Genomic DNA, 26,635 nt, shown 5'->3' with positions numbered 1-26,635 from the left:
AGTTCTTTAAGATGGAATGCGGAAGGCACCTTCGGCAAAAATTCTGGGTGTGTCCGTAGGACTACTTTATCCCTGTGATACATAGTGTATGGCTCTGACGCAACCAGCGCCTGGATTTCACTGATTCTGCAAACCGAGGTAAGGCCGTCTTAATGGTAACCAGCCTGATGTCTGCGGATACCACTGGTTCAAATGGTTTGTGCGCCAGGGCACCCAGAACTATGTTGTGGTCCCACACGGGGTGTGGACTCTTGATGGGCCAAGCAAGTGCTGCTGGTGTCTACCTGCACGCCTAAATGGGCGAGGTGCGTCGAGAAGGAGAGCACGTCGTCCAAGGTACATGCAAGGGGGTTGATACCCTTAGAGTTTGCCCAGTGGCAGAACCTCGTCCACTTGCTCTTATACTGGGCCCTGGTAGACTTTCTCCTGGCGCTCTGTATGATCTCTAGGTTAGCCTGGGAAAGGATGAGGTGAGCTGCTCAGGAACCACACTGAGGGTTAGCTTCGTGGCGTGGGGTGGATGACGCTGCCCCCCTGTTGCACCAGAAGATGTGCTGGGCCTGTCGGGAGGCTCCGAAAACCATGGCCTGGCCGGCCACCACGGTGCCATTAGAATGATGCTGAGGTGGCAAGATTCCTTGATCTTAGATATCACCCTGTGTATCCGAGGTGTGGGCGGGAAGGTGTATGCTGTCATTCCGTCCCACTGGATTTGGAATGCACGCCCAGGGAGCCCTGATCTTGCCAGGAAGCGAACAGTTGGCACTTCCCGTTGTCCCAGGAGGCAAAGAGGTCCACCTGGGGGTGTCCCCATTTGTAGAAGATTTCCTGCATTACTCGGTCGTTCAACTGCCACTCGTAGTTGTCGGCACCCAGTCTGCTGAGCCTGTAGAACTGCGTATAGGGCCCTTACTCTCCTCTATCACTCTCTCTACTTGTCGTGTCCCCAAGTGATCTAACTTGTCCTCCTGGTTCTGCAATATCTACATGCCCCCCTTGTCCCACAGGATCTCTACCTTTACCTCCAACTTTCATTGTTATGCAGATGACACGTAGCTCCTCCTCCTCCCTCATCCCTAACTGTCTATCCGCAATTCAGTCCTGAGGTGCTGCCAACGATCTCTGCCTGAATGCCAGTAAGACAGATTGTCCTCATTGGGACCCCTGCACCTGCTTTCCCACTTAAACACTGGCCTGCCTCCCTTGGCCCTACACGCTCACCTACCAATGAGGCAAAAAACCTTGCAGTCGTCTTCGACTTCACTCTCTCCTTCTCTTCGCACATCTCAGACATCTCCAAAAAGTCCCACTACAAACTGCATCTCCTCAGAGGTATTCTACCTTTTCTCACTTTCCCCCAGAGGCTCACCACCTCGAGAGCCCTGGTTCTCTCTAGGCTGGACTATTGCAACAGCCTTCCTCTCTCCATCCTCTACAACTCATACAGAACAGAACCACAAGACTCATCCTTGGCCTCAGGCCCAGGGACTGCATCTCTGCGGCACTGGAATCCCTCCACTGGCTCACAGTGGCTGCCAGGATCAAATTCAAGACTCTCTGCAAAGTCCACAAGGCTTTCTGGGGCAGGGGCTTGCACCATCTACAACGCTCTCTTCCTAAATACTCTCCCTCTAGAGTCCTCTGCTCGTCCTCCAACTCTCTACAGGTGAGCTGATTACCCAAACAGAGATTTGGGGATAGATCGTATCCTCTTCAGGTGCCTCCCACTGGAACAGCCTCCCTACCTCTCTTCGTCTTAAGCCGGAGCACCTTAAGTTCTGGAAACTCCTCAAGACCTTCCTCTTCTCTTCCTCCTTCACTCTCCCACTACAATGCTAACCTCTGTTCTTTTTTCCCCACCGTCCTTCTCCTGCCTAACTCCGATACGTTTTGCTGACTGGTTGACTGGTTCACCTCCAGAGTCTTACAGGTCCCGGGCCCCTCCTGCCAGTCTTTGCACTTGCCTCCGGGCCATTGCACTATGTTTCGCACTACTGCACTTTCTGCCTATTCTCCATGAGCGAGGCAAACTCTCTGCACTAACCCACGGCCATGTAGGACTGGATGCGTTTGTCCTCCTTCTCGCACGTCTGTACATATGCTTGCATTAACTAAATGTACTAGGACTAGTAAGTTAGTCTGTCCTGTCCCGCACCTTTTTCTGTCCCCCGCCTCCCTAGCTTGGTTGAAACAAACACACATGCACTTGCAAGAGGAGAAATACCGTCAGGCCTAGTATGCTAGTTTACTGTTTACATCATTCGGAAACTTCAAGGCCTAAGAAGGACTACTTATTCCCTTGCTTCCTTCCCACCTTAAAGCGCTTTGAAACACTTCCCTTAAGCGCTGTATAAATAAACAATTACATTACTACACATCGAGATAAAAAGAGCAGTTCCCCAAGACAAATCGTATGTGCCCATGGAGAATTGCCTACAAAAGACAAGGCAGCAGCTAAGTTCCAAATGGTAAACTGCAAATACCATGACAATGTAACAAGTTTGGTGCTGGTGCGCCTTGGCCTGAACAATATTTGTATCTAAACAATTATTAAAAAAAAAGATTAGGCGTCTTCTGTCCTTGGTAAAGTATGTCATCTGTACTATTTATTCATCAAAGCACATTACAAATGTCCAAGGTTTGCCAACACGTGTTTCAACCATCTGGTCTTTATCAAGGCAATAAATCACTTTCCAAGGCATTCAGCATTTTCAACTATTTGTGATGTTTACAGCAGAAATAATTAGTGAGAATAATTATTCAGCTTCACTGGCTTCTGCTTCGTGACTGAATCTAGTATTAATTGTATGTTTACTTCGAATGTAGAAATTCACTTCTGTTAGATCTTCAGGAATTAGTGTAACCTATTTTAGGTGGGGTGTAATGCAAAGTTGCTGCTGTTCAGCTTACGAATGGTGGCACGCAAATAGGTTACTCTAATTCTCTACATACTCGAAAATAAGAAACAATCTGTTATTTATAAATTCTACACATCACAGATTTCCTGAGGACATGTTGGCGTAATCACAAAACCATGATTCCACAAATTTCAGTACTTCCTCACAAAATACTAGGAACCGCCATCACTGGTAAAATGAGGATTAATTAGATTGCTTTTTTCCCCCTCATTCCATCTGATCCACTGCATACCATTACACACACAACCCTACTTACACAATTACGTTTGCTCTAACCCAACCACACAGTATCCTCCCAATGTGTTTGTTTGCTGCTGCCATTTCCTATTCCTACTTCTCCCCCACCCTCAGTTTTTGTCAATCGGTTTTCCTTACTTCAGCCACCAGTGGCTACGGTCTGGGTACCCTTGGCGTGGCACAATACACCTGTTTCTTGGACAAGGTACCAATGACCACCAAGGAGGAGAAGGTGCAGAATAAAAGCTTGCACCTAAACATTCAAAACACAGGCCACCTAACCAACCTGAGGACCAATGATAGAAGAATAATTAAGTCTATACATGATATTAACTGGTGCACATCATGCCAGCGAGTTCCACAATCGCGAACAGCAGAAGTTACTCTACAGTCAAAACTTATAACCACGAAAACCCTTCAGGTTGCTTGCTGAGTGGAAAAGAAACATAATAAGGGTTCCAAGGTTGCCTGGCAACCTCAGATGCAAAGAAGCCAACACGATAGAGCCAGTGTTTGTTCAAGTGACATAAAGCCAGCCTTCACGCATGGAGAAAATGACCACAGTTTGTTTAGGCAAAACAGTCAAAGCACTCCATGTCTGTCCTATTCAGGGCACCGAGACACAAACAACCCAATCTCACAGATCTGCCTTGTGCTCAGGGCGTAGCACCCTGCCCTTGGAAAAAGAGCCCAGCCCTTGGCATTTCGAAATTATGCTTGCCCCAAAAACTGGAAATTGCAGCGAGTGGCCTAGGTATAAGCGATCCAAGGTTTCGGTTAAGCATTTTTAAACACTGGAAAACACGCGATAGGTCCTGGGGAAATCACTACGCTTGCCTTCAATTCTGTGAGGAGATCACTGCTGTGCTCTAAAATATGAATATCAAAGAAAGGTGGCAGGATGGGTTCTGCTCCGTTTGTAAAACCAAATTTGAATACTTTTACATAGCAGTGATGTACATACACATTTCAAGCAAATGCACACTTTTTAAAAATCACGTAGGCCATTTGCACTACTCCAGTTTTACTGCATGTCGCAAGTTACTACCCACACGGAGCTCAATACTGACAGGTATCACTTTCAGTTCAGTGTGGTCATACACAATGTGGGGGGGGCACAATGTCATGTGTTGCCAGCTAGTTTTTTTATTTCATTGATTTTTTTTTTTTTTTTTTTTTTTTTTTTTTTTTTTTTTTAAATGGGAGCCCATATCGTCTACATCCTCCTGCCCTTTTGGGTTTAAAACACTTTTCTTCCCTTTGCTCCCCTATCCAGGTGTTGCTTGCTCTTCTCGTACAAAGCCTGTCCACGGGAAAACCTAGTGAAGACCGGTTGATTTCAGAAAAAATAAAATGACAAGTCTAGTACTATTCTCCTACACAGCAAAATATTGGCTTGATGTTGCAGGTGGGCAGTCTAATGTCGCCACTCGCCTCAGTCAACATGTCGCAAGTTCAGAACCAAAAGGCAGGGGAGGCTCAGCCCTTCATTTTATAGAGGGACGATAGAATACCATTACATTGGTTAACACCACCCACCTGGCATTACAGCGCTTGTAAGACAAACAGATCACGGGGAACCATACAAGAACACAAAATATTCTGGAATGCAAAGAGATCTTAAAATCTCAAATCAGGTTGACACCAATAGACGGCATCTTATCCTCCCTGAGCTGAAGTGCAGGTAGCTGGATGCACAGATATCTTGGGGGAAAGGGTTGCTCAATCTTCACGAATTGGGACCCTTTAGGATGAGTCTGGGCCGAACTTGTGAAGATTGAAATGATCCATGGGTTCACTTTACTGGGCACATGAATAACAGGGGATTACAGCCACATCACATTTAAGCGTACTTGCAGATGCTGGGGTACAAATGATAGTGGTGTGCTCATATTCAAATAGAATCAATAGCCAAACCGCCCTCAAAGCTGCACACATTCAGAAAATATGGTGCACTAATCCCGACTTAATCGACTGGGCCAAAGCCGAGGTTCACTGGGGCATTACGGGGCCATTAACAGGTGACATACTCCAATCGCTGATCCGTGCTCCCGCGTGATATGCTCACAAAGGTTCTGCATTTGCTTCTTCCCAGCTCTCTGTACATAGGGGTGTTTAAATCAACACCGATTCTGGTTCAATAGTTCTCTGTACCCAATGCATTTAACATGTTTGGTCTGCCCCATATGAAAAATGTATTCAAGAAAAACATTTCCGTTTTAAACACTGAGAAGGGTGGAATGAATGATTAATGCCTCACGTATGTTCAGGATAAAAGGAAAAGATTTCACACAGTACACTTTACTAACAGGGGAGCCCAGGAAAATACGAAATCGAAATGTTGGGTGAACTTTGCAGACATGACTGGACTAGGGGATCCAGGTGATGCAATGCTACTATGGGAACATGCGGAGAAGGGAACTAGAAACTTGCTAAAAAAGACTGGGATCCATTTTCCTATGAATACCAAGAAAAGCAGCACAGTAAGGCTGCACATCTGCTTGAAGAGAATGATTCACTTAATGAAAGCAAAGATTGTGCTGTATTCCTTTACAATCGAAGAGCAGGGTTAAGGGACTGGGTATTTTATCTCATTTCAACCAGGGAAGAGGCTAGACAAAGGCCACAGTTCACCACTCCTCCAGGGGCTCTGCAAGTCCAAGAAGGTTATGAGGGAGAGGAGACTGGTCATTTGGCGAAGAGCCAAAGCCACTCACATGCTCATGCACTACACAGAGAAGCACGCCTGAATCCACCATCACACGATCAGTCTGGCTTCAGAGCAGCTAGAAGCATGGAAAATGCTCCCGTAAACATCTGCGAAGGCCTGCTCTCTAACCTTGATTCTAATCTCACCTCTGTCCTCATCTTACTCGATCTCTCTTCGGCCTTTGACACAGTCAACCATGCCATCCTGCTCAATCGTCTTTGTGATAACCTGGGTATCACCGATCAGGCCCTGGCCTGGATGACCTCGTTCCTCTCTGATCCACTCTCCCAGGTCCAACTTGGGTCCTTCCTTTCCTCTCCCTCATCCTCTACCTGTGGTGTTCCCCAGGGGTCTAACCTCTCCCCCTGGCTGTTCAACCAATACCTGGCACCTCTCGCCCACTGCATTGCGGCACTCTGCTCCAACTTTCAGTGCTATACGGCTGACACTGAGCTCGTTTTTAGACTCCCCTCTGCCACCTCTTCTCTCATCTCTGTCTGTCTGATATCCAGGAGTGGTGTGCCGCCAACGAGCTGTGCCTTAATGCCAGTAAAACAGATTCTCCTCATCGGCACACCGGCACCCACCTTTCCTGTCACTCTGGCCGGCCTCCCTTGGCCCTCTTCGTGCTCCAACCTGAGAGGCTAAGAACCTTGAGGGTATCTTCGATTCCACACTCTCCGTTTTGCCTCACATCTCCAACGTCTCTAAGAAGTCAAACTACCAACTGCACCCCCCTTAGAGGTATTCTTCCTTTCTTCGCCCAGAAGCTCATTGTCTCTAGAGCTCTGGTTCTCTCTAGGCTGGACTACTGCAACAGCCTCCTTCTAAATGTGCCTGCTTCTACTCTCTGCAACTCATCCAGAACAGGACTGCGAGACTTGTCTTTGGCCTCAAGCCCAGGGATCGTATCTCTCCAGCACTGAAATATCTGCATTGGCTCCTGGTGGCTGCAAGCATTATGTTCACGACGCAGCGGTATAAATATTTATAAACGATAAGTTCTCTAAAATAAATGGCATTTAAAGTTTGTTAAACAATCACTGTCCATCATTTAGGGAAATCATTTACTCATTCAATGTTTACCACAAACCAGGGCCGAAGAAATCCTGTTTGTGTCTATTCAGAAGAGCAACACACCTTGTCTTCAAGACTATTTTCAGATTGTTTTTAGATAATGACCAGTAATCTTCAGATATTAGTCTTACCTTATCACCCCTTACTTGCTCAATGTGTGAGGTTGGAACGGTAGTTCAGGGGCAACACGCTTGCCTTGGGAAAACGACTATGCTGCGCAACATGGGTTCTACCACTAGACATGTGCTTGGAAACTGTAGCAGTTTGGCATTAAGCAAGATATAAATGACCAATTAAAAGTAAGCAGGAAGCATAGCTCAGGGGGAAACTCGTTTGTCTTGCAACCAAGACAATGCAACAGGTTTGAATCCCAATCCCGCACCTAGAAACCACTCGCTGGTTGGTATTAAGCATGTTATAAATCAACAATAAAATAGATAAATGATTGAAGGGCTTTTTCACAGATGACCCTAAACTTATTTTGCCTTTTTCCAAATTATTTTAAAAAAAATAAAATGGAGGGTGAACTGAATGAAAAGCACTTACACCGTCAGCTGTTTCAGCCTGGACTCGATATTTCTGTGTCTCATGCACATCCTGGTCAGTGCAGACCCAATTTCTTTGGTGGCACCTGGAGAAAAAGGAAAAAAAAAAGTTTGAATATCAGAATAATATTAAATAGCAACCACATCTATTCCATAGCGTTAGTCAGTGCTTCAGATAAGATTTGGAATTGGGAGTATTTTACTCCCCATTTTTTAAGTAGGAAGCAAAATGATTTTTTAGGGAGTAAAAATGTAAATCGAATTCTCAATGGGAGTATTTTTATAAACAAGTAGAAATATGTTTTAATTGAAAAATGGAAATGTTTTTGGAATCATTATTTCTTTGCACCTAGTTATTCATGTTCATTAAAAATATATAGGTTTACTTCTTCCGACCAGGTAGTAGTAATAGTATTTTCTTCCTGTGGAACTACATACACTACTGGTCCAACCACATCCATTGATCGATGTGGGCGAAAGCAGGGGAAAAAGCTTCTGCTTCCCATTTTCTGTTGAGAGTATTTTTACTCCTTATTTTTAGGGAGTATTTGCCTATTTGCAGGAAGTAAAAGTGCCTGATGCACTCCTTTATCTGTAGGGCTGGTACAAAGGGCAGTGGGGTTCTCACTAGATCTCTAGTAAACCAAGACACTTAAAGGGATACAAGAGCTACCCTGGTCCGCATTCCCTGCAACTCCAAATTCCTTCCTTGCTGTCTCTTCCCTGCCCACCTAAGGCTCCTTGCCACAGTGTGGGCCCCTCCTCTGGTCAGAGGTATCCTATAAACTGCCTATACTTCTGTACCATGGTATGCCCTTGCTCCCCCACCCTTCATCTCTTCAAGGTTGCACAACCAGTTGTTCTGCATCCTCGCACTAAGTCACATCCTCTCCCTTCTTTACAGCCACCCACTTGCTTCTCGCTCATAACTCCCCCTACTGATATCACACAGTGCCCCTTGTGCGTCTGTGCCCAGCTCCTCCTGCTCCGTTACTCTTCTCTTTTCAAATTCCCATTTGGAAGTTTGTTTGGGTGCCTCACATAGTTCATTTCTCCCCTTGTATTGTTGGTTGAGGGGGCATCACTGTCCTCTGGCACTGGAAGCTGGAGCAGGGAAACACTTCCCAGCAAAAGAAATTGCAGCTGCTGGTTAACAGGGAAAGCCACTAGAGGTATACTGGTGTGAGAACGGGGGGGGGGGGGGGAGAGCTGGTCATCATCCATCATAGCTAGCAAACTTCGCTATCCTGGATTTGCCCAGCCCTCTACCCCTCACCCAGCTGCAGCCCTGATGCTGAGCTACTGCTTGAGCCAACTCTTAACCTGTACACGTTCACCCCTTAAACAACATTCTCAGCTTGGTTACATGCACACTACACCCCATCCAGATCCTTCCACAACCCAGTGTACCTTCACCATGCAAACTCGCTCCCCCTTTTTAGTTCCTATCCGTTCTGATCATGCTCTCGCCCCCTTACCTTACTGACTGCATCTCTCTATACTCTTCCCATCTCAATCTCGGTGTGTCCCACGCGCAGCCAGCATGCCGCCCCGGCTTGGCCGCTTTTTACTACTTACTCCGCTTCACAGGAATTCTCCCCCCTCATCCCAGCAATTAAAGGCAATCCATCAGTGGAATTGTTGAAGACCAGGCTCCAGCTTCACCCCGGGAAGGAATCTCCAACACTCCAGCTATCCCTAAACTGACCACCCAGTCTGCCTATGCATGAACTTCACATCTACATGGACATACGTATATTGCACCAATGTAGATACTGGCCCTAGGTGTTAAAATGGTCTTATTTTCTCTCACAATTATGGTCGACGTTCCTTTACATTACCCCTCCACCACCAGGCCCACTCACCAATACACTCATTTTAACATGTAAAGGCATCCTATCACCCAGGGACGGCCCCAGACATAATGTATGGTATATACAACATTCCGGTTCGAAATTACAAAGTTACCACTAAATACAAATAAAAAAACAGAATACTTCTGGGTGTTACTGGCATAAATGGCCGTCACTGGGTCGACCTGGCTGGGTAACTGCACTGGTCCCATGATGAGGGCCCTTACTTCACTCAGCGTACTAACTTTGGCTAGTGGCCTGTTATCAGCCCGCTGTGAAAGCCATTAATGCCCAAGAGCCCACTTGAAATGCAAGTTAAATTAAGTTTGAAGGGTATTCAAACCAACCACAAAACCATTCAAACGAAGTAGAGACTTCTGATCACTCCAAGTCTCACTGCTGATGCAAACAGCCTGTGCCTGTCATCGCTGCCTTTCCGGATTGGAGTGAATGCTAGTTTTCTCTTCCAATGCTTAACGACTGTCACAATACAGACAAAACAATGTGTCAGTGGTGAATTGATTAATTTCACGCTGCATGTTCCAAACTCAAATGGGAGCATCCCCACAGGCACGTGCGTTTTGCTTCTTACGGCGGTCAAAACACAGTGCATGCATGCACATGCCTCCCACGCTGCTTTGCATACATCTAAATTTCCATGTAGAAGTCAGCCCACAAGAAAGACCAGCAATGAAGAGTTCAAGGGTGTTACGAGGACAGATTAGGTGCAGGGAGATGGAAGGAAGTGCTCAATTTCCAGTGTTATCTGCTTAACAGAAATGCTATAGGCATTGGGGTGCAGAGTCCTCGCCCCGCCTCCCCCACACCCACCCCCATTCAGGCCATCTAGGAGGATTCACAGGCAGTGCAGTATGGAATAAGGGGGTATGGCACATCCCTCATTCAAGCCAGATATCTACTCAAGAGCAAACCACACAGTGCCCCAAATAGACAGGGGTGTGAGCATGTGGCTGCTCCTTCTGCTCTTTATTCAATAGTTCACCACAAGAGATTAGGAGAACTGAATAGCAACCTTACACTTCTCACAGTAATATTATTATTGAGCAGGTGGCTAAAACAGCTCTACCAATAACCATTCGTCATGAACAATCGATACTTGTAAGCACAACATGTGATTGTTAAGCCAGATGCCCTCCAATGCGGCCTGATAGTACCAGAGAGAAATGCACTAGCCCCAAGGTGACTGGTGACAAAATATTTACCTGTGCTTTTTGTAAAATGGTGCATGTCGCCATAAGCACACTTTATATTGTGTGCAATGCTGTCAAGCATGCACAGTGAAATAATGCACACTGAAACTTACATTTGCCAGTTTCTGCAGTCTGTTTGCAGTAAATGTAAAATAAGTTTAACATCCCCCTATTCGCCAGCACAGCGGAGTATCCTGCAAATGGTGCTCGCCCTTCATAAAAACTACCTGCCAATGCTTGTGGGCTAGTAGATTTTGTGAGCCTCGAGTATCATGCTGCATCAAGCATTTAAATGACCAGGACATCATTCTTCAGAGCTCTTGCTTCAAAATCTAAGATGCAGCAAGCCTGGCATCGTTTGATGTGACTAAGCCAGCGGCATCTAGCTGTATAAGCACTCGTATGATACATGCCTGACCTCCTCTCTGAAAGAATAGGACTTCTTAAAATTAAACCGAACCTGGTATTTCAGAATGCTGGTTGTAAAGAGGGGTGGCCCCAATTTATTATCAAAATACAGTAACCCCCTCCTCCCCCAACTCAAATTAGACCGAGCGCTCTACGACCTCATCAACTCTTTTACCTGAATTAGGCTTTAGGAAGTTCTGCTGCATCTAGCCGGTCTCCTCCATTAAGCATAAGGTTTGAGATGGGACTAGATTAAAAGATGTCATAAAAGTGTGCGTCGAACACTTGCACATTGCAAAGGAGGACAGTTTAATATTTTGAGGAATAATGATTTTAAATGCACACAGACCACCCTGGTGGAAAAGATTGAAAATGGATAACTTTCAAGAAAGTTGGTTCAAATAGAAACAATCGGCTTAAAGGGCGCATGTAGGAAATAAGAAATCCAAAATTAAGTTCTCCTAGAAAGGTCAATTTTCTCTAGACCGAGGAACTATATTCTGTAGGCTATTTAAATGGCATTCTTTGGGCATTACTGGTAAGGTGGATCGTCAGGTCTGTTCTCGTATTCTAGCAGTAAGCGTGTCAAGGCTTGTTCCAAATGCATCCCACTATATGTACAGTGAATGCCAGGATTAGTAAAGCAACTAATGCCATTAATGATGCAACCTGGAGACCAGTGTCCCAATCGCATCTACTTGCTCCTATTTTATGAAGCTCTAAGCCACTGGCCTGGTATGTATAATGGCATCTGGAGATGAACAAATGTCCCAAAAAAGGTTCCTCAGGAACAAGGCTTTGCAATTAAAAAGGGGAAGGAATAGATGACATTTCTTTCCCCTATTAATGATGGGAGGGAGGTTCAGCATATGAGAGTAGAGACCGCTTAGCTAGAATGCACCAGAAGAACAAGTTACTTCCTTACCTGATAACGTTCTTTCGATGGGATGGTCCGACGACGTATTCCATATCTATGACATGTAATCACCACAGCTGTGCTGCTTTGGAAACTTTTTTCGGCGTCTGCGTCCTGCGTCGGTGAGCCGTCCTCGAGGACCTCCTCCGACGGCCGACGTCACCCGATGTGATAAGTAGGATGCACGACGCCCGTAGCCTCAGTTGTAGTTTTTTCCCCAGAACGTGTGCCACCAGTCTTCTGCCAGTCTGACACACAAAGCCTTGCGGAAACGTAAGCTGCAATCGCATAAGAAATTCTGTAGCTGGGAAGGTATGGAGGGAGCGATATGGAATAAGTCGGACCATCCCATCGAAAGAACGTTACCAGGTAAGAGAGTAACTTGTTCTCCGAGGGGATTGGGTCCTCCGACGTATTCCATATCTAGGACAGACTCCCAAAGCAGTACCAATGCAAGGAGGTGAGAAAAGAATTTAGAAAACAGAAATTTAGCATGCCCAATCAAATTGCGGAGTAAAGGACCGCCTTGCCAAAGTCCACATCCTGCCCCCGGATGGAATCGAGGGAATAGTGACGTACAAAAGTATGTACCGAAGCCCAGGTGGCAGCATCACAGATGTTGCAAATAGGAATACCCCTCTGCAGGGCAGTAGAGGCAGCCATACCCCTGGTAGAATGGGCCCGTAAGCCGACCGGGGGGTCCTTACCGGCAAAGCGGTAACACTCAGATAGCCAAAATAATTCAGCGAGAAAAAGTCTGTTTCGTCACAGCCTGTCCCAAACGCTTTCCAGCGTAACCAATAAAGAGCAGATTGTCCACTCTGACCCGGGACATGCGTGAAATACAAGAGCTTAACGCTCTCCTAGGATCAAGCCTATGGAGCCTCTCCTCTTCCTTACCAGGATGTGGAGGAGGATAAAATGCTGCAAGAACAACCTTCTGGCCTAAATGAAATTCCGACACCACCTTCGGAAGAAAAGAAGGATGAACTCTAAGGACATCCTTATGAAACACAGTGAAGGGTGGTTTAACTGAAAGTGCCTGTAACTCACTCACTCTGCGAGCGGAAGTGACCGCAACTAAAAATACAGTTTTCAGAGTTACCAGTCTCAAAGGGCATGAATGCAAAGGCTCAAACGGAGCACCCATCAGAAACTTGAGAACAAGGTTCAAATCCCAACCGGGCATCTGGAAAGGTGACGGAGGGAACACATTTCAGAAACTGAGAAATTAAAGGAATTTTAAAATAGGAACACTCTTCAGACGAGCGCTTAAATATGGACAGCGCCGCCAGGTAACCTTTAAATGGTACCCACTTGAAGGTCCCTGTGGGCCAGAGAAAGCAAAAAAGACAGAACCATGGGAATTTCACATGCAAAAGGATCCACATTCTTAACCCTGCACCAGTCGCAGAACGTACTCCAACGGCAACGGTACAGGGACTTTGTTGCGGGCCTTCTGGCTGAAAGCAACACCTCCATCACGTCTTCAGGGAGGTCCCAATCCTTATACCTCAACCTTTCAGAAACCAAGCGTGAAGGTTGAGGGACCTGACCTCTGGATGGAGAACCTGACCCCTCTCTGTTTGGAGGAAATTCCCGCGAGCAGAACCTCTCGCACTTCCGGTTGACACTGGAGGCGAAAAGATCCACTTGAGGGATCCCCCAAAGGGCGAAGATCTCCAGGAGAATCTCCTGAGCCAACTCCCACTCGTGAGAGATCGCGCTCTGCCTGCTCAGAGCGTCCGCCGTCTCGTTTTCGTCTCCTGCCAGATGAACTGCCGAGATCGAAACTTCCTGCTGGATTGCCCAGAACCAGAGCTGCATCACCACCGTGCACAGAGGAAGTGACCCCCTGCCCCCCCATTTTTGTTGAGGTAGTGCATGGCCACCGTGTTGTCCATCAGGATCAGGACATTCTATCCTCGCACAGTTGGCAGAAAAGCCTTCAGGGCTAGCCTGACGGCCCTCAGCTCCAACAGATTAATATGGAGTCTGGACTCCGACGGAGACCAACGACCGCTGACTGTCAACTCGTTGGCATGAGCTCCCCATCCCATGAGGGATGCGTCCGTCACGATCGTCACCTCTGGCCAGCGCAGCCAAAATGGAGCCCCCTCATCAGATTGCCTTTGTCGGCCCACCACAGAAGGTCCTGGGCGACCGAAGACGGCACCTGAACCGGGTCCGACATCCTGCCGGAGGACTGAGACCACTGGAGCTTGAGTGCCTATTGCAAAGATCTCATCCGCAACCTGGCCTCTGGCACCAGAAGAATGCAGGATGCCATGAGGCCGAGCAGTCTCAAGAACTCGAACGCTGGGAGAGTCTGGGCAGGTTGAAACTTGCGCACCATCTGCTGAATGTGATGAGCCCCACCTGGGGAGAAAAACACTGCCACAGGGACGTGTCGAGCACTGCTCCGATGTACTGGAGCCTCTGAGTTGGCGTCAAATGGGACTTCAAGTTGATGGAGAAGCCCAGCTTGTGGAGGGAGTGGCAGGTGACTGACAGATGATCCAGGACTTGCTCGGGAGAGCACGCCCTGATCAACCAATCGTCCAGGTAGGGGTAGACGTGAATCCCCCCTTTCCTGAGGTGCGCTGCCACCACTACCATGAGCTTGGTGAAGACCCTCGGGCGGAGGTCAATCCGAACGGCAGGACCCAAAACTGAAAGTGTGAGTCGCCAACCGCAAACCTCAGGTACTTCTTGTGCTTTGGATGAATCGGCACATGAAAATAAGCGTCCTTGAGGTCAAGAGACACCAACCAGTCCTGAAGTTGAAGGGCCTGGAGGACTTGAGAAAGAGTAACCATCTTGAACTTGTCCTTCCTGAGGAGTTTGTTCAAACCGCGCAAGTCCATGATGGGTCTCAATCCCCCGTCTTTCTTGGAAATCAGAAAATAAGGGGAATACCATCCCTTGTTCCTCTCTGCTACAGGCACCAGTTCTATGGCGCCTTTCTCCAGCAGGGATTGAATTTCCTGCGCAAGGAGCGGATCCGGACTCTTCAAAGAGAGATTCCCCGGTGGATTGTCTTGAGGCCTCTGCCGGAAAGGAGACAGTAGCCGTGGGTTATGATCTCCAGAACCCACACATCTGAAGTAATGGCGCGCCACTCTGCAAGATGCTGCGCCTGCCTTCCCCCCCCAACCGGCGAACCATGGGACATGGCCTCATGACTGAGCTGAAGCGGCATTGCCTGAGGGCAAAGAGGCAACAGCCCGAGCGGCCTTGGCACCTCGAGTACCTTGTTTTCCACCTCTGGCACTCCTACGGTGGCCCCTTTGACTGGCAGCTCCTCTCGCTTTAACAAAGGATGAGTAATAACGAAAGGAACCTCCCCTCCACTGCGGTCCCCTAGGACGAAAAGGCGGAGGTTGTCGAACTGCAGCGCTTAACGACTTCACTGCAGCGCCCAATGACTTCGCTGCAGCTTTGGAGGTCTGTAACCTCTCAAGGCTCTCGTCAGCCTTGCTGCCAAAAAGATGTTCCCCGTCAAAGGGCATGTTGTGGAGCCTGGCCTGCACATCAGGAGCAAACTCTGACTTCCGCAACTACGCAAACCTGCATATCATGGTGCTCGCCGCCATGGACCGGCTGACGCAATCTGCCATGTCCAAACCCGACTGAACGGCCTCACACATGGCATCCTTACCATCCTGGACCATAGCAAGGAAACCATCCCGTTCGTCCCCTTCGGTAATATGTTCAGCCGCTAACGCAACACAGTTCCACAGAGTGTGCGTGAAACGAGACAAGGCACAAATGGAATTTGCCGCCTGAAGCGCCATGCCCCCTGCAGAAAACACTTTCTTCGCCCAGCCATCAAAACGCTTGTCGTCCCCATCAGGAGGGATGGTAGGGTACGAAGCCTGCTTTGCCGGGGCCGTAGCCGCCTGCACCACCAAACTCTCCGGAGTAGGGTGCTTGGACAAGTAGCAGGGGTCACTACTTGCTGGGCGGTATTTTCGCGGCAAAGACTTGCTCACTGCCGGGAGACTCTCCGGAGCAGTCTAAGCTGCTTGCCACCCTTCTTTGCAGAGCCATATGGCATGTCAGTACCGGGTCAGTTGGACCGATGTCGAGGATATCCGTAAGGTCATCCTGAACAAACTCCCCTGGGGGAGCAGACCATCCTAAGTACTCGGAGACCCGTGACATAAGTCGCCGGTACGAAGAATCGGCATGAGTGCCAGGCTCAGGCATACAAAACTCCACCTCCGGAGAGGTGTCCAGCCCATTAGCATCATGCAGGGACTGCCTCAGGTCCTCTAACTGGCTATGGCCCGAGAGAATCTCGTCAGGCACTGTGTCAGGCAACATGCCATCATCAGAGCCCTCATCTACCTCTGAAATGAATTCCAGATAGCTGTAAGAAGGCACAGAACTGGAACCAAAGCCATGCTTGACCTTGGCCAGAGCCTTCCTAGGTGGTTCCCCCGAGCCACGGGGTACCCCCGTCGACTGCCCCGAAAGGCGTCTAGTGAATCGGCGCCGACGAGAGACGTGGCGTCGACAGCATCGACGGCTTCGACACAGGCCTCGAAGGCAGAGCCCCGAGCGTGTCCCTCGACATCCTGGACGCCGATGGCGTCAACTACTTCCTCGGAGGCGTAGCCTCGAGCGAGTCCATCAACGACCTCGGCGCCACAGGCGTTGATGTCTTCCTCTAAGACTTCACAGGTTCACACGGTCTCGAGCGCGTCAAGGACCGGGACCGGGCATGCCGAGAACGATTCCCCTTGTCTAAGCGGGATCTTTCCCGCGAATCGCGACGACCACCCGAGCCCGAAGGCTTGCGAGCGGCGTATCTCGGCTGATCACGACCGACCCCACTCGGAGGCGCGGACGGACCAGTGCCCTGCGATTCGAGAATCGCCAACATTTTCTTCCCGGAGGAAGCCCATTCCTCCGGTGTCGCATGCTTGGTGGGGTAAGCGAACTGCCGACGGGCAGAGTCCTCGGATTAGGACGGGGAAGGCGACCGATGACGGCGCTTCCGGGAGTGCCTCGAAGAGGCAGAGGAGTGGCGAGACCGACTCCGGGACCGAGACCCACTGGCCTTCCGACGACGACGCAGAGAGTCGCCCCTCGAGTCGTCCGTCGAAAGCCCTGCCGACCTCGACTTCCGGGGCTTGGACACCTTACCTACCGATAACTTCTTGCACTCCTGCAAGGCTTTCGACGTGAGCGACTGGCAGTCGACACAGTCATCCGTGTCATGGGCCTCCCCGAGGCACCAGAGGCAGGCGTCGTGCGAGTCCGTGACCGACATCTTGGACCCACAGTCCCCACACTTCTTAAAGCCCGGACACGGTGTGGAAGACTAGGTAGACATCTTCACGAAGAAATCGTACACAAACAGGTTCAAAGAACCGAGATGAACAACAGAAACTCCAAAGAGTCGAGGCGTACCGAGATTCACGAAGCGAACACGTTCGCGGAAAAAACGGAACTGAGGCTACGGTTGTCATGCGTCCTACTTATCACATCGGGCGACGTCGGCCGTCGGAGGAGGTCCTCGAGGACGGCACATCGACGCAGGACGCAGATGCCGAAAATGTTCCGAAGCAGCACAACTGTGGTGATTACTGTCATAGATATGGAATACGTCGGAGGACCCAATCCCCTCGAAATGTCCTGCCATATGGGTGGTAGGATGAAGGATCAATTGTGAAGGTTGCATATTCCAATGGAGCCCCTCCTGGGACTAAAGCAGAGGAAATATGTACAATAACTGCCATGACTAGTTTAGCAATCCCAAATGGTGCCTAAGTTATGCACCCATTCAGGGATGTTTTTGGTCCGACTAGTCAAACAATGGCATCTATTCAGTGGTCAAGCATACCTGCGTGGCTACAGCCTCTTGCAAGATATTGAGACTTGAAGGCTAAGAGCGTGAGGCACAGAGAAGGAAAAAGAGCAGTTATTGCATGAAGCTTCGAAGGGGCAGGTTTTATACAACAGCAATTAAGCTTTCGAAATGGAACTTTAAAGTCAAACCTTCTGACTTTGCAACAGAAAGGCCTGGCACAGCTGGGAAGTACCAAACGATTCGTCAACCGTATTAACAGAGCAACTGTCTGTTTCCCTTCACTTCTTCAGCCGGATGTCATAAGCAAAGGTTATGGTTAAGATCAAAATTCCAAATAGCACATACGGAAACACATCACCAATAAACAGAAAACGAGTAACACAAAGATGACAGTGTTCATGGTAATGACTTGCCCTTCAAAAGATCATCCCACCTTGCCGTAGTTTGGCTGTACTATTTGATCAAAGTGGATTATTTGTTCTAATTCTCCGACGCAATTACTGTGTGACTGTTTTATATGAGAGACCGCCCAAAAAACCTCTACACAACGCCCCAACCCTAGAATACCTTAATTCCCCCCAAACATAGCTATATAAATTACTTTGCCACAAGGTAATTGCAGCTAAGTCACTTACAAGGAAGTAATTCACTTTGAAGAAACTACAGCATATGCTTTGTTTCTGCTACTGCATAAAAATCCACATGATGCACTGTATTATTAAGGAAGGGGAGGTGGGAGATGCAGGGTGCAAGATAGCTCCCAGGCCACCACAATTTCTTCCTCCAACATAGGTCAGTTGATGGGTAATTTGGGAATCGATAAAGATATCAGTGACCGACGTCAGGCTGCAGACATCTAATTCTGTGCTCGTTTTTGCTGCAACCCTAGTTTGGAATCCCTTTATTTTGATGTTGGGGGGAGGGTTGGGGGGTGGGGCGATTGAAGAGTTCCAAAAATTGCTGCAAGCCCTCCTTTTCTTTTCAAAAGCTATAACTAGCAATAAAAGGACTTCCCAATCCTCGGGCAGAATGGGGTTATCCAGGCAACTGAGGCATGATCTTGCAGATACCTTTGTTCATCTACTTGGCATCAGAAGAGTGGAAAAGCAAGGTTCCGGGAAAGCCCTCCAGTGTGGTGGAAAGACCTTGTAAGCAAACACGACACAGTGTAAAGTGGGTGGGATTCCGTCATTTAGATATTGATGGATACGTATAGGGAGACATCAAGCGAGATCATGATTTTTCAGACAACTTTCCTTTCAGTTTTGTGCACAACACTAACAATGGGGCTTTCTGGTGGTGAGCAAGAGTTGGTACCAAACCCGCCCAGCATGAGAAGCCAAGCTTCACAACTTGCTGCAGAAACCGATATGGGCTTGACTAGCGTGTGCAGTGCATGCAGCCCTAACATTTATGTCTAACAAAACAAGCTACTGTGTGTATTATGTATTGTGTCACGTTGTGGACACAATAGCACAATAACATTGAAAGCAAAGGGAAAACAAATAGAACTTGTAAATTTTGCCAGGAAAGTCGATCATCAATTACTTAAGGTCCAGAAAAAAAAGAAACCAGGTTAACAAAAACACAAGGCAAAAAAAGTTGGATTACTTTTCTAGCGAAGGTGTGGCACAGATAGCCCAGCACAGGTGATATTTATTTCAATGTCACAAATGCCCCAGGCGAGAAGACTACAAAAGGTGACACTTCACATGCCAGTTGAAGCCCTCAGTTGAGGGTGGGGTTGGGGGGGGGATAGGGGGGAGGGGGGAAATAGGATTAGGGAAGTCCAGCTTTCCTTTGGAAAGAAACCGCTTTCTGGTAATAATGAACTGGCAAAAACATAGCCGCTATTTATCCAGAGTCTGTATAGAATGTCCTAAATAGTCCCTTTGAAAAAAATGGTTAACAAAATTGTGTAGGTCTTCTGCTTTGCCTGCTCCATTTGTTCCACATCATGGCATCACTGCAAAGTTAAAAATGGCACAATACAAAAATGCCAAATTTCAAAATCCACATTTACCCGCAATTATGTGTGTGTGTTGGGTGGGGGAATTTAAGTTTATAACAAAAATAAAAGCGGAGTATTGGGAGGGCAGGGGTACGGGGGAAGCAAGGGGTTTCCCCCCGCATATAATTGCGGGGAAATGTTCAGGAAAAACAATAACATTTTGGTTTGGCATTTCGTCTTCGCAGTGATCACATAGATCCTTAGTTTCTACACAAAAATATAAGACCTTTGAACCACTGATGTGAGCATATCTCCAATGGGTTACTGGAGGTTTGCTTTTCGCATTGGGGCAAGTGCCCAAGTGAGTGCATTTTGTAGAAGACCTTTGTCAATTCAGGTATATTGATCCTTCTCAAATCCTTTACTTGGAAGCTGCCAAACATCTCCCCAATTCAACAATCCCATCGATTTACCCATCTTGCACTTGTGAATCTATTATGCTTTGCCGATTTTTTGCTGCATTTTTGTACCTCATTTTATTTACTACAGTGGTAAAATAAATATATATAAATTTAAAAAAGTTAAAAAATTGGCAAAAATACATTTTGGAATGCTGAGTTGACATTCAACAAAAGTGAGGCATAACGCACTTGTTCTACCGAGTAGTCCCTCCATTCTCTACCCATGACCCCTAACAACGCACTAACTCCATTACATATACAAAGCACTCCAGGGCCCAACCTGCACATTCCCGCCAAACCAAAGTCCTCCCTTCCTTTCCGTACCCTGAATCGCTTTACTTTCTGCATCATTTGATAGCTGTACCAAATAAAGTATCCTTTTCCAAGCCTTGCACTCTCCTTCCAATCACGCTCCCACCCTCGGCGAGGTCCATTAAGTGCTGCTCCTTCTCTTCCCCAGACTTCTACCATTCCACAAGCACTCCCCTTGCTTCTCTACACTACTTTATCCAACTACCTCCACCTTATGCTCCAGGCATCTTCCGCAACAAAGCCACCTTCCTCCCTAGCCTGCCCTCCTCTTCAACCTCACTCTGCTAGCCATTTCTGCCTCGTTGCAATCTCCTCAGCACAGGGAGAAGGCCTTTGCCTCTTAAAGGGCAAAGGTACTGTACCCATCGCTGCACCATTGCTGAAATGGTTTTCCTATATTGAACTGCAATCTGTATTGTGTTCAGAATCCAGTGCACTTTTAAGAAGTACATTTAATATGCAAAGAAAAACACTTGTGAATCACACACCAGAATAGCAGAAATGTGTCTCAAAATTACCACATAATTTGAGAAGAACAAGTTACTTTCTTACCTGGTAACGTTCTTTCGATGGGATGGTCCGACGACGTATTCCATATCTATGACATGTAATCACCACAGCTGTGCTGCTTCGGAAACTTTTTTCAGCGTCTACGTCCTGCGTCGATGACGTCGATGCACCGTCGTCGAGGACCTCCTCCGACGTTCGACGTCATCCGATGTGATAAGTAGGGCGCACGACGCCCGTAGCCTCAGTTGTAGTTTTTTCCCCCAGAACGTGTGACATTAGTCAACTGCCAGTCAGACACAAAGCCTTGCGGAATGTAAACTGCAATCGCAAAAGAAATTCTGCAGCGGGGAAGGCAGGGCGGGAGCGATATGGAATACGTCGTCGGACCATCCCATCGAAAGAACGTTACCAGGTAAGAAAGTAACTTGTTCTTCGAGGGGATTGGGGTCCTCCGACGTATTCCATATCTATGACAGACTCCCAAAGCAGTACCAGAGCAAGGAGGAGGGAAAGAATTTAGAATCAAAATTTAGAATAGCCAATCAAATAGCAGAGCAAAGGAACGCCTTGCCAAAGGCCAGATCCTGTCCTCGGATGGAATCGAGGGAATAGTGACGTACAAATGTATGTACTGAAGCCCAGGTGGCTGCATCACAGATGTTGCGAATAGGAACACCCCTCTGCAGGGCAGTAGATGCAGCCATACCCCTGGTAGAATGGGCCCGCAAGCCAGCCGGTGGGTCCTTACCCGCCAAGCGGTAACACTCCGAGATGGCCAAAATAATCCAGCGAGACAAAGTCTGTTTCGTCACAGCTTGCCCCAAACGCTTTCCAGCATAACCAATAAAGAGTTGATCGTCCACTCTGACCCGGGACATGCGTGAAACATAAAAGCTTAAAGCTCTCCTAGGATCAAGCCTATAGAGCCTCTCCTCTTCCTTACCAGGATGCGGAGGAGGATAGAATGCCGGAAGAACAACCTTCTGGGCCAAATGAAATTCCGTCACTACCTTCGGAAGAAAAGAAGGACAAACTCTAAGGACAACCCTGTCCTTGTGAAATACAGTGAAGGGTGGCTTAACTGAAAGTGCCTGTAACTCACTCACTCTGCGAGCGGAAGTAACCGCAACTAAAAACACAGTTTTCAGAGTTAACAGCCTCAAAGGGCAAGAATGTAAAGGCTCAAACAGAGCACTCATAAGAAACTTAAGAACAAGGTTTAAATCCCAACCGGGCACCAGGAAAGGTGACGGAGGGAACACATTAGTGAGCCCTTTCAGAAACTGTGAAATTAAAGGGATTTTAAAGTAAGAACACTCTTCAGACGAGCGCTTAAAGATGGACAGCGCCGCCAGGTAACCTTCAATGGTACCCACTTGCAAGCCCCTGTGGGCCAAAGAAAGTAAAAAGGACAGAACCATGGGGATGTCACAAGCAAAAGGATCCACATTCTGAACTCTGCACCAGTCGCAGAACTTAGGCAGAACTTGCGCCAACGGCAACGGTACAGAGACTTTGTTGCTGGCCTTCGGGCCGAAAGCAACACCTCCATCACGTCTTCAGGGAGGTCCCAATCCTTCTACCTCAACCTTTCAGAAGCCAAGCGTGAAGGTTGAGGGATCTGACCTCTGGATGGAGAACCTGACCCCCCCCTCCCGTGAGAGCAGATCGTCTCGGTAGGGAAGACGACGTGGAGGGCAGATGGACAAGTCGAGAAGGTCCGGGTACCACGTCCTCCGAGCCCACGCCGGGGCAATGAGGATCATCCGGGAACCGAACTTCCGCAACCTCCGCAGCACTTGCGGGATGATGGGGACTGGAGAAAACGCGTACAGCAGCGGGAATGACCACTCCACCACGAACGTGTCTCCTAAGGCTCCTTTTGGAGGAAATTCCCGCGAGCAAAACCTTTCGCACTTCCGGTTGACACTGGAGGCGAAGAGATCCACTTGAGGGGTCCCCCAAAGGGCAAAGATCTCCAGGAGAATCTCCTGAGCCAACTCCCACTCGTGCCGAGATCGAAACTTCCTGCTGGATGGCCCAGAACTCGAGCTGCATCGCCTCCCTGCACAGAGGAAGTGACCCTGCCCCCCCCCCTTTTTGTTGAGGTAGTGCATGGCCACTGTGTTGTCCGTCAGGATCAGGACACTCCTTCCTCGCACAGTCGGCAGAAAAGCCTTCAGGACTAGCCTGACGGCCCTCTGCTCCAACAGATTGATATGGAGTCTGGACTCCGACCGCTGACTGTCAGCCCGTTGGCATGAGCTCCCCATCCCGTGAGGGATGCATCCGTCACGATCGTCACCTCCGGCCAGGGATGCCAAAATGGAGCCCCCTTCATCAGGTTGCCTTCGACGGCCCACCACAGAAGGTCCCGGGCGACTGAGGGCGGCACCTGAACCGGGTCCGACATCCTGCCGGAGGACTGCGACCATTGCGTCTTGAGTGCCCACTGCAAAGATCTCATCCGCAGGCGAGCCTCTGGCACAAGAAGAATGCAGGATGCCATGAGGCCGAGCAACCTCAAGAACTCGAACGCTGGGAGCGTCTGGGCATGCTGAAACTTGTGCACCATATGCTGAATGTGAAGAGCCCTCACCTGGGGAGGAAAACACTGCCCCAGGGAAGTGTCGAGCACTGCTCCGATGTACTGGAGCCGCTCTGTTGGCATCAAATGGGACTTCTTTAAATTGAGGGAGAAGCCCAGCCTGTGAAGGGAGTGGCAGGTGACGGACAGATGATCCAGGACTTGCTCGGGAGAGCTCCCCCTGATCAACCAATCGTCCAGGTAGGGGTAGACGTGAATCTCCCCTTGCCTGAGATGCGCTGCCACCACCACCATGAGCTTGGTGAAAACCCTCGGGCGGAGGTCAATCCGAACGGCAGGACCCGAAAGTGCGAGTCGCCAACCGCAAACCTCAGGTACTTCTTGTGCTTGGGATGGATCGGCACATGGAAGTAAGCATCCTTGAGGTCGAGTGACACCAACCAGTCCTGAAGCTGAAGGGCCTGGAGGACTTGAGAGAGAGTAACCATCTTGAACTTGTCCTTCCTGAGGAGTTTGTTCAAACCGCGCAAGTCCAGGATGGGTCTCAATCCCCCGTCTTTCTTCGAAATCAAAAAATAAGGGGAATACCATCCCTTGTTCCTCTCCACTACAGGCACCAGTTCTATGGCGCCTTTCTCCAGCAGGGCTTGAATTTCCTGCGCAAGGAGCGGATCCGGACTCTGCAAAGAGAGGTTCCCCCGGTGGATTGTCGCAAGGCCTGTGCCGAAAGGGAAGACAGTTGCCGTGGGTTATGATCTCCAGAACCCACACATCTGAAGTAATGGCTTGCCACTCTGCAAGATGCTGCGCCAGCCTTCCCCCAACCGGCGAACCATGGGACATGGCCTCATGACTGAGTGGGAGCGGCTGCGGCTTTACCTGAGGGCAAAGAGGCAACTGCCCGAGCGGCCTTGGCACCACGGGTACCCTGTCGTCCACCTCTGGTACCCCTGCGATGGCCTCTGACTGCCAGCTCCTCTCGCTTTACTGAAAGATGAGTAATAGCGAAAGGAACCACGCCTCCACTGCTGTCCCCTAGGACAAAAAGGCGGAGGTTGGCGAACTGCAGCGCCCAACGACTTCGCTGCAGCTTTTGAGGTCTGCAACCTCTCAAGGCTCTCGTCAGCCTTGCTGCCAAAAAGGTGTTCACCGTCAAAGGGCATGTTGAGGAGCCGGGACTGCACATCAGGAGCAAACCCCGACTTCCGCAACCACGCAAACCTGCGTATCACGATGCTCGCCGCCATGGACCTACTGACGCATTCAGCTAAGTCCAAACCCGACTGAACGGACTCACACATGACATCCTTACCATCCTGGACCATAGCAAGGAAACCATCCCGTTCGTCCCCTTCGGGAATATGTTCAGCCGCTAACGCAACACAGTTCCACAGAGTGTGTGTGAAACGAGACAAGGCACAAATGGAGTTGGCCGCCTGAAGCGCCATACCACCAGAAGAAAACACTTTCTTCGCCCAGCCATCAAAACGTTTGTCGTCCCTATCAGGAGGGATGGTAGGGTACGATGCCTGCTTTGCCGGTGCCGTGGCCGGCTGCACCACCAAACTCTCCGGAGCGGGGTGCCTGGTCAAGTAGCAGGGGTCGCTACTGGCTGGACGGTATTTTCGCAACAAGGATCTGCCCACCGCCGGGAGACTCTCCGGAGCAGTCCAAGCCGCCGCCACCCTTCTCTGTAAAGCCATATGGAACGGCAGTACCGGGTCAGTTGGGGGACCAACATCAAGGATGTCCGTTAGATCATCCTGCACAAACTCCCCCTGGGGGAGCAGACCATCCCAAGTACTCAGAAACCCTAGCCATAAGGCGCCGGTACGAGGAATCGTCATGAGAGCCAGGCTCAGGCCTACAAAACTCCACCTCCGGACAGGTGCCCATTCCACTGGCATCATGCAGTGACTGCCTCAAATCGTCAAACTGACTATGGCCCGAGACAATTTCATCTGGAACCCGACTAGGAACCAGGCCATCTGAATCCTCATCCGCCTCTGAAATATATTCCAGGTGGCGAAAAGAAGGCACCCGAGAGTGCTTGCTCTTAACCAGAGCCTTCCTAGGAGGTTCCCCCGTGCCACGGGGTACCTCCGACACGAAAGGCGTCGATGGCGTCAACCGTATCGGCATCGAGTGAACAGGCATCGGCGCCGAGAGGATCGGCGTCGACGAAATCGGTGTCGACGTCAGATGCAGCGCCGCCAGCATCAGCGGCGTCGACACAGCCCTCGAAGCCGGAGCCCCGAGCGTGTCCTTCGACGACCTGAGCGTCGACAGCTTCGATGACTTCCTCGGAGCCGGAGCCTCGAGAAAGCCTGTCGACGCCCTCGACGCCTCAGACGTCGATGTCTTCCTCGAAGACCTCACAGGTGCACACGGTCTCGAACGCGTCGAGGACCGGGACCTGGAACGAGTACGTCGAGAACGAGTCTCCTTGTCCGAACGGGACCTCTCCCGTGACTCGTGCCGACCACTCTTGCGAGCGGTGTCTCTCGACCTCTCACGACCGACCCCACTCGGGGGCGCGGACGGCTTAGTACCCTGCGACTCAAGAATCGCCAGCATTTTCTTCCCGAAGGAAGCCCATTCCTCCGGCGTCGCACGGCTGGTGGGGTAAGCGACGTGCCGGGCAGAGTCCTCCGAAGAGGACCTGGAAGACGACCGGTGTCGGCGCTTCCGAGAATGCCTCGAAGAGGCTGAGTAGTGGCGAGACAGACTCCTAGAAGGAGACCCACGAGGCTTCCGACGATGACGTGGAGAGTCACCCCTCGAATCATTCGTCGAAAGCCCTGCAGACCTCGACTTCCGTGGCTTGGACACCCGACCTACCGACAACAACGTCTTACGTTCGCGTAAGGCTTTGGACGTGAGCGACTGGCAGTCGATACAGTCATCCGTGTCGTGGGCCTCCCTGAGGCACCAGAGGCAGGCGTTGTGCGAGTCCGTCACCGACATCTTGGACCCACACTCCCCCCGCACTTCTTGAAGCCCGGACGCGGGGTCGAAGACGAAGTAGAAGACATCTTCACACGAAGGATTTTCACAAAACTAACAGGTTCGAAGAACCGAGAAGAACAGAACTCCAAAGAGTCGAGGCGTTAACCGAGTTTCACGAAGCAACACGTTCGCAGAAAAAACGGAACTG

General features: G+C 49.4%; 1 protein-coding gene across 5 annotated transcripts in view; it reads right to left on the bottom strand.

Moving 5' to 3' along the window:
• LOC138581130 (protein MTSS 1-like) overlaps nt 1-26,635 on the bottom strand; it is an 885,917-nt gene that overhangs the window by 512,965 nt on the left and 346,317 nt on the right. For all 5 annotated transcript variants that reach the window (XM_069652219.1, XM_069652221.1, XM_069652222.1 and 2 more), the window contains exon 4: nt 7,489-7,573. In XM_069652219.1, coding sequence (XP_069508320.1) covers nt 7,489-7,573 — 85 coding nt within the window. The remainder of the gene's footprint in view (nt 1-7,488; nt 7,574-26,635) is intronic.

This window comes from Ambystoma mexicanum, chromosome 3p (assembly GCF_040938575.1).
Source record: "Ambystoma mexicanum isolate Mex_15411 chromosome 3p, UKY_AmexF1_1, whole genome shotgun sequence".
NCBI classification, from domain to species: Eukaryota; Metazoa; Chordata; class Amphibia; order Caudata; family Ambystomatidae; genus Ambystoma; species Ambystoma mexicanum.
Note: the sequence above shows the minus strand (reverse complement) of the source record. Positions and strands in the feature narration are given on the sequence as shown.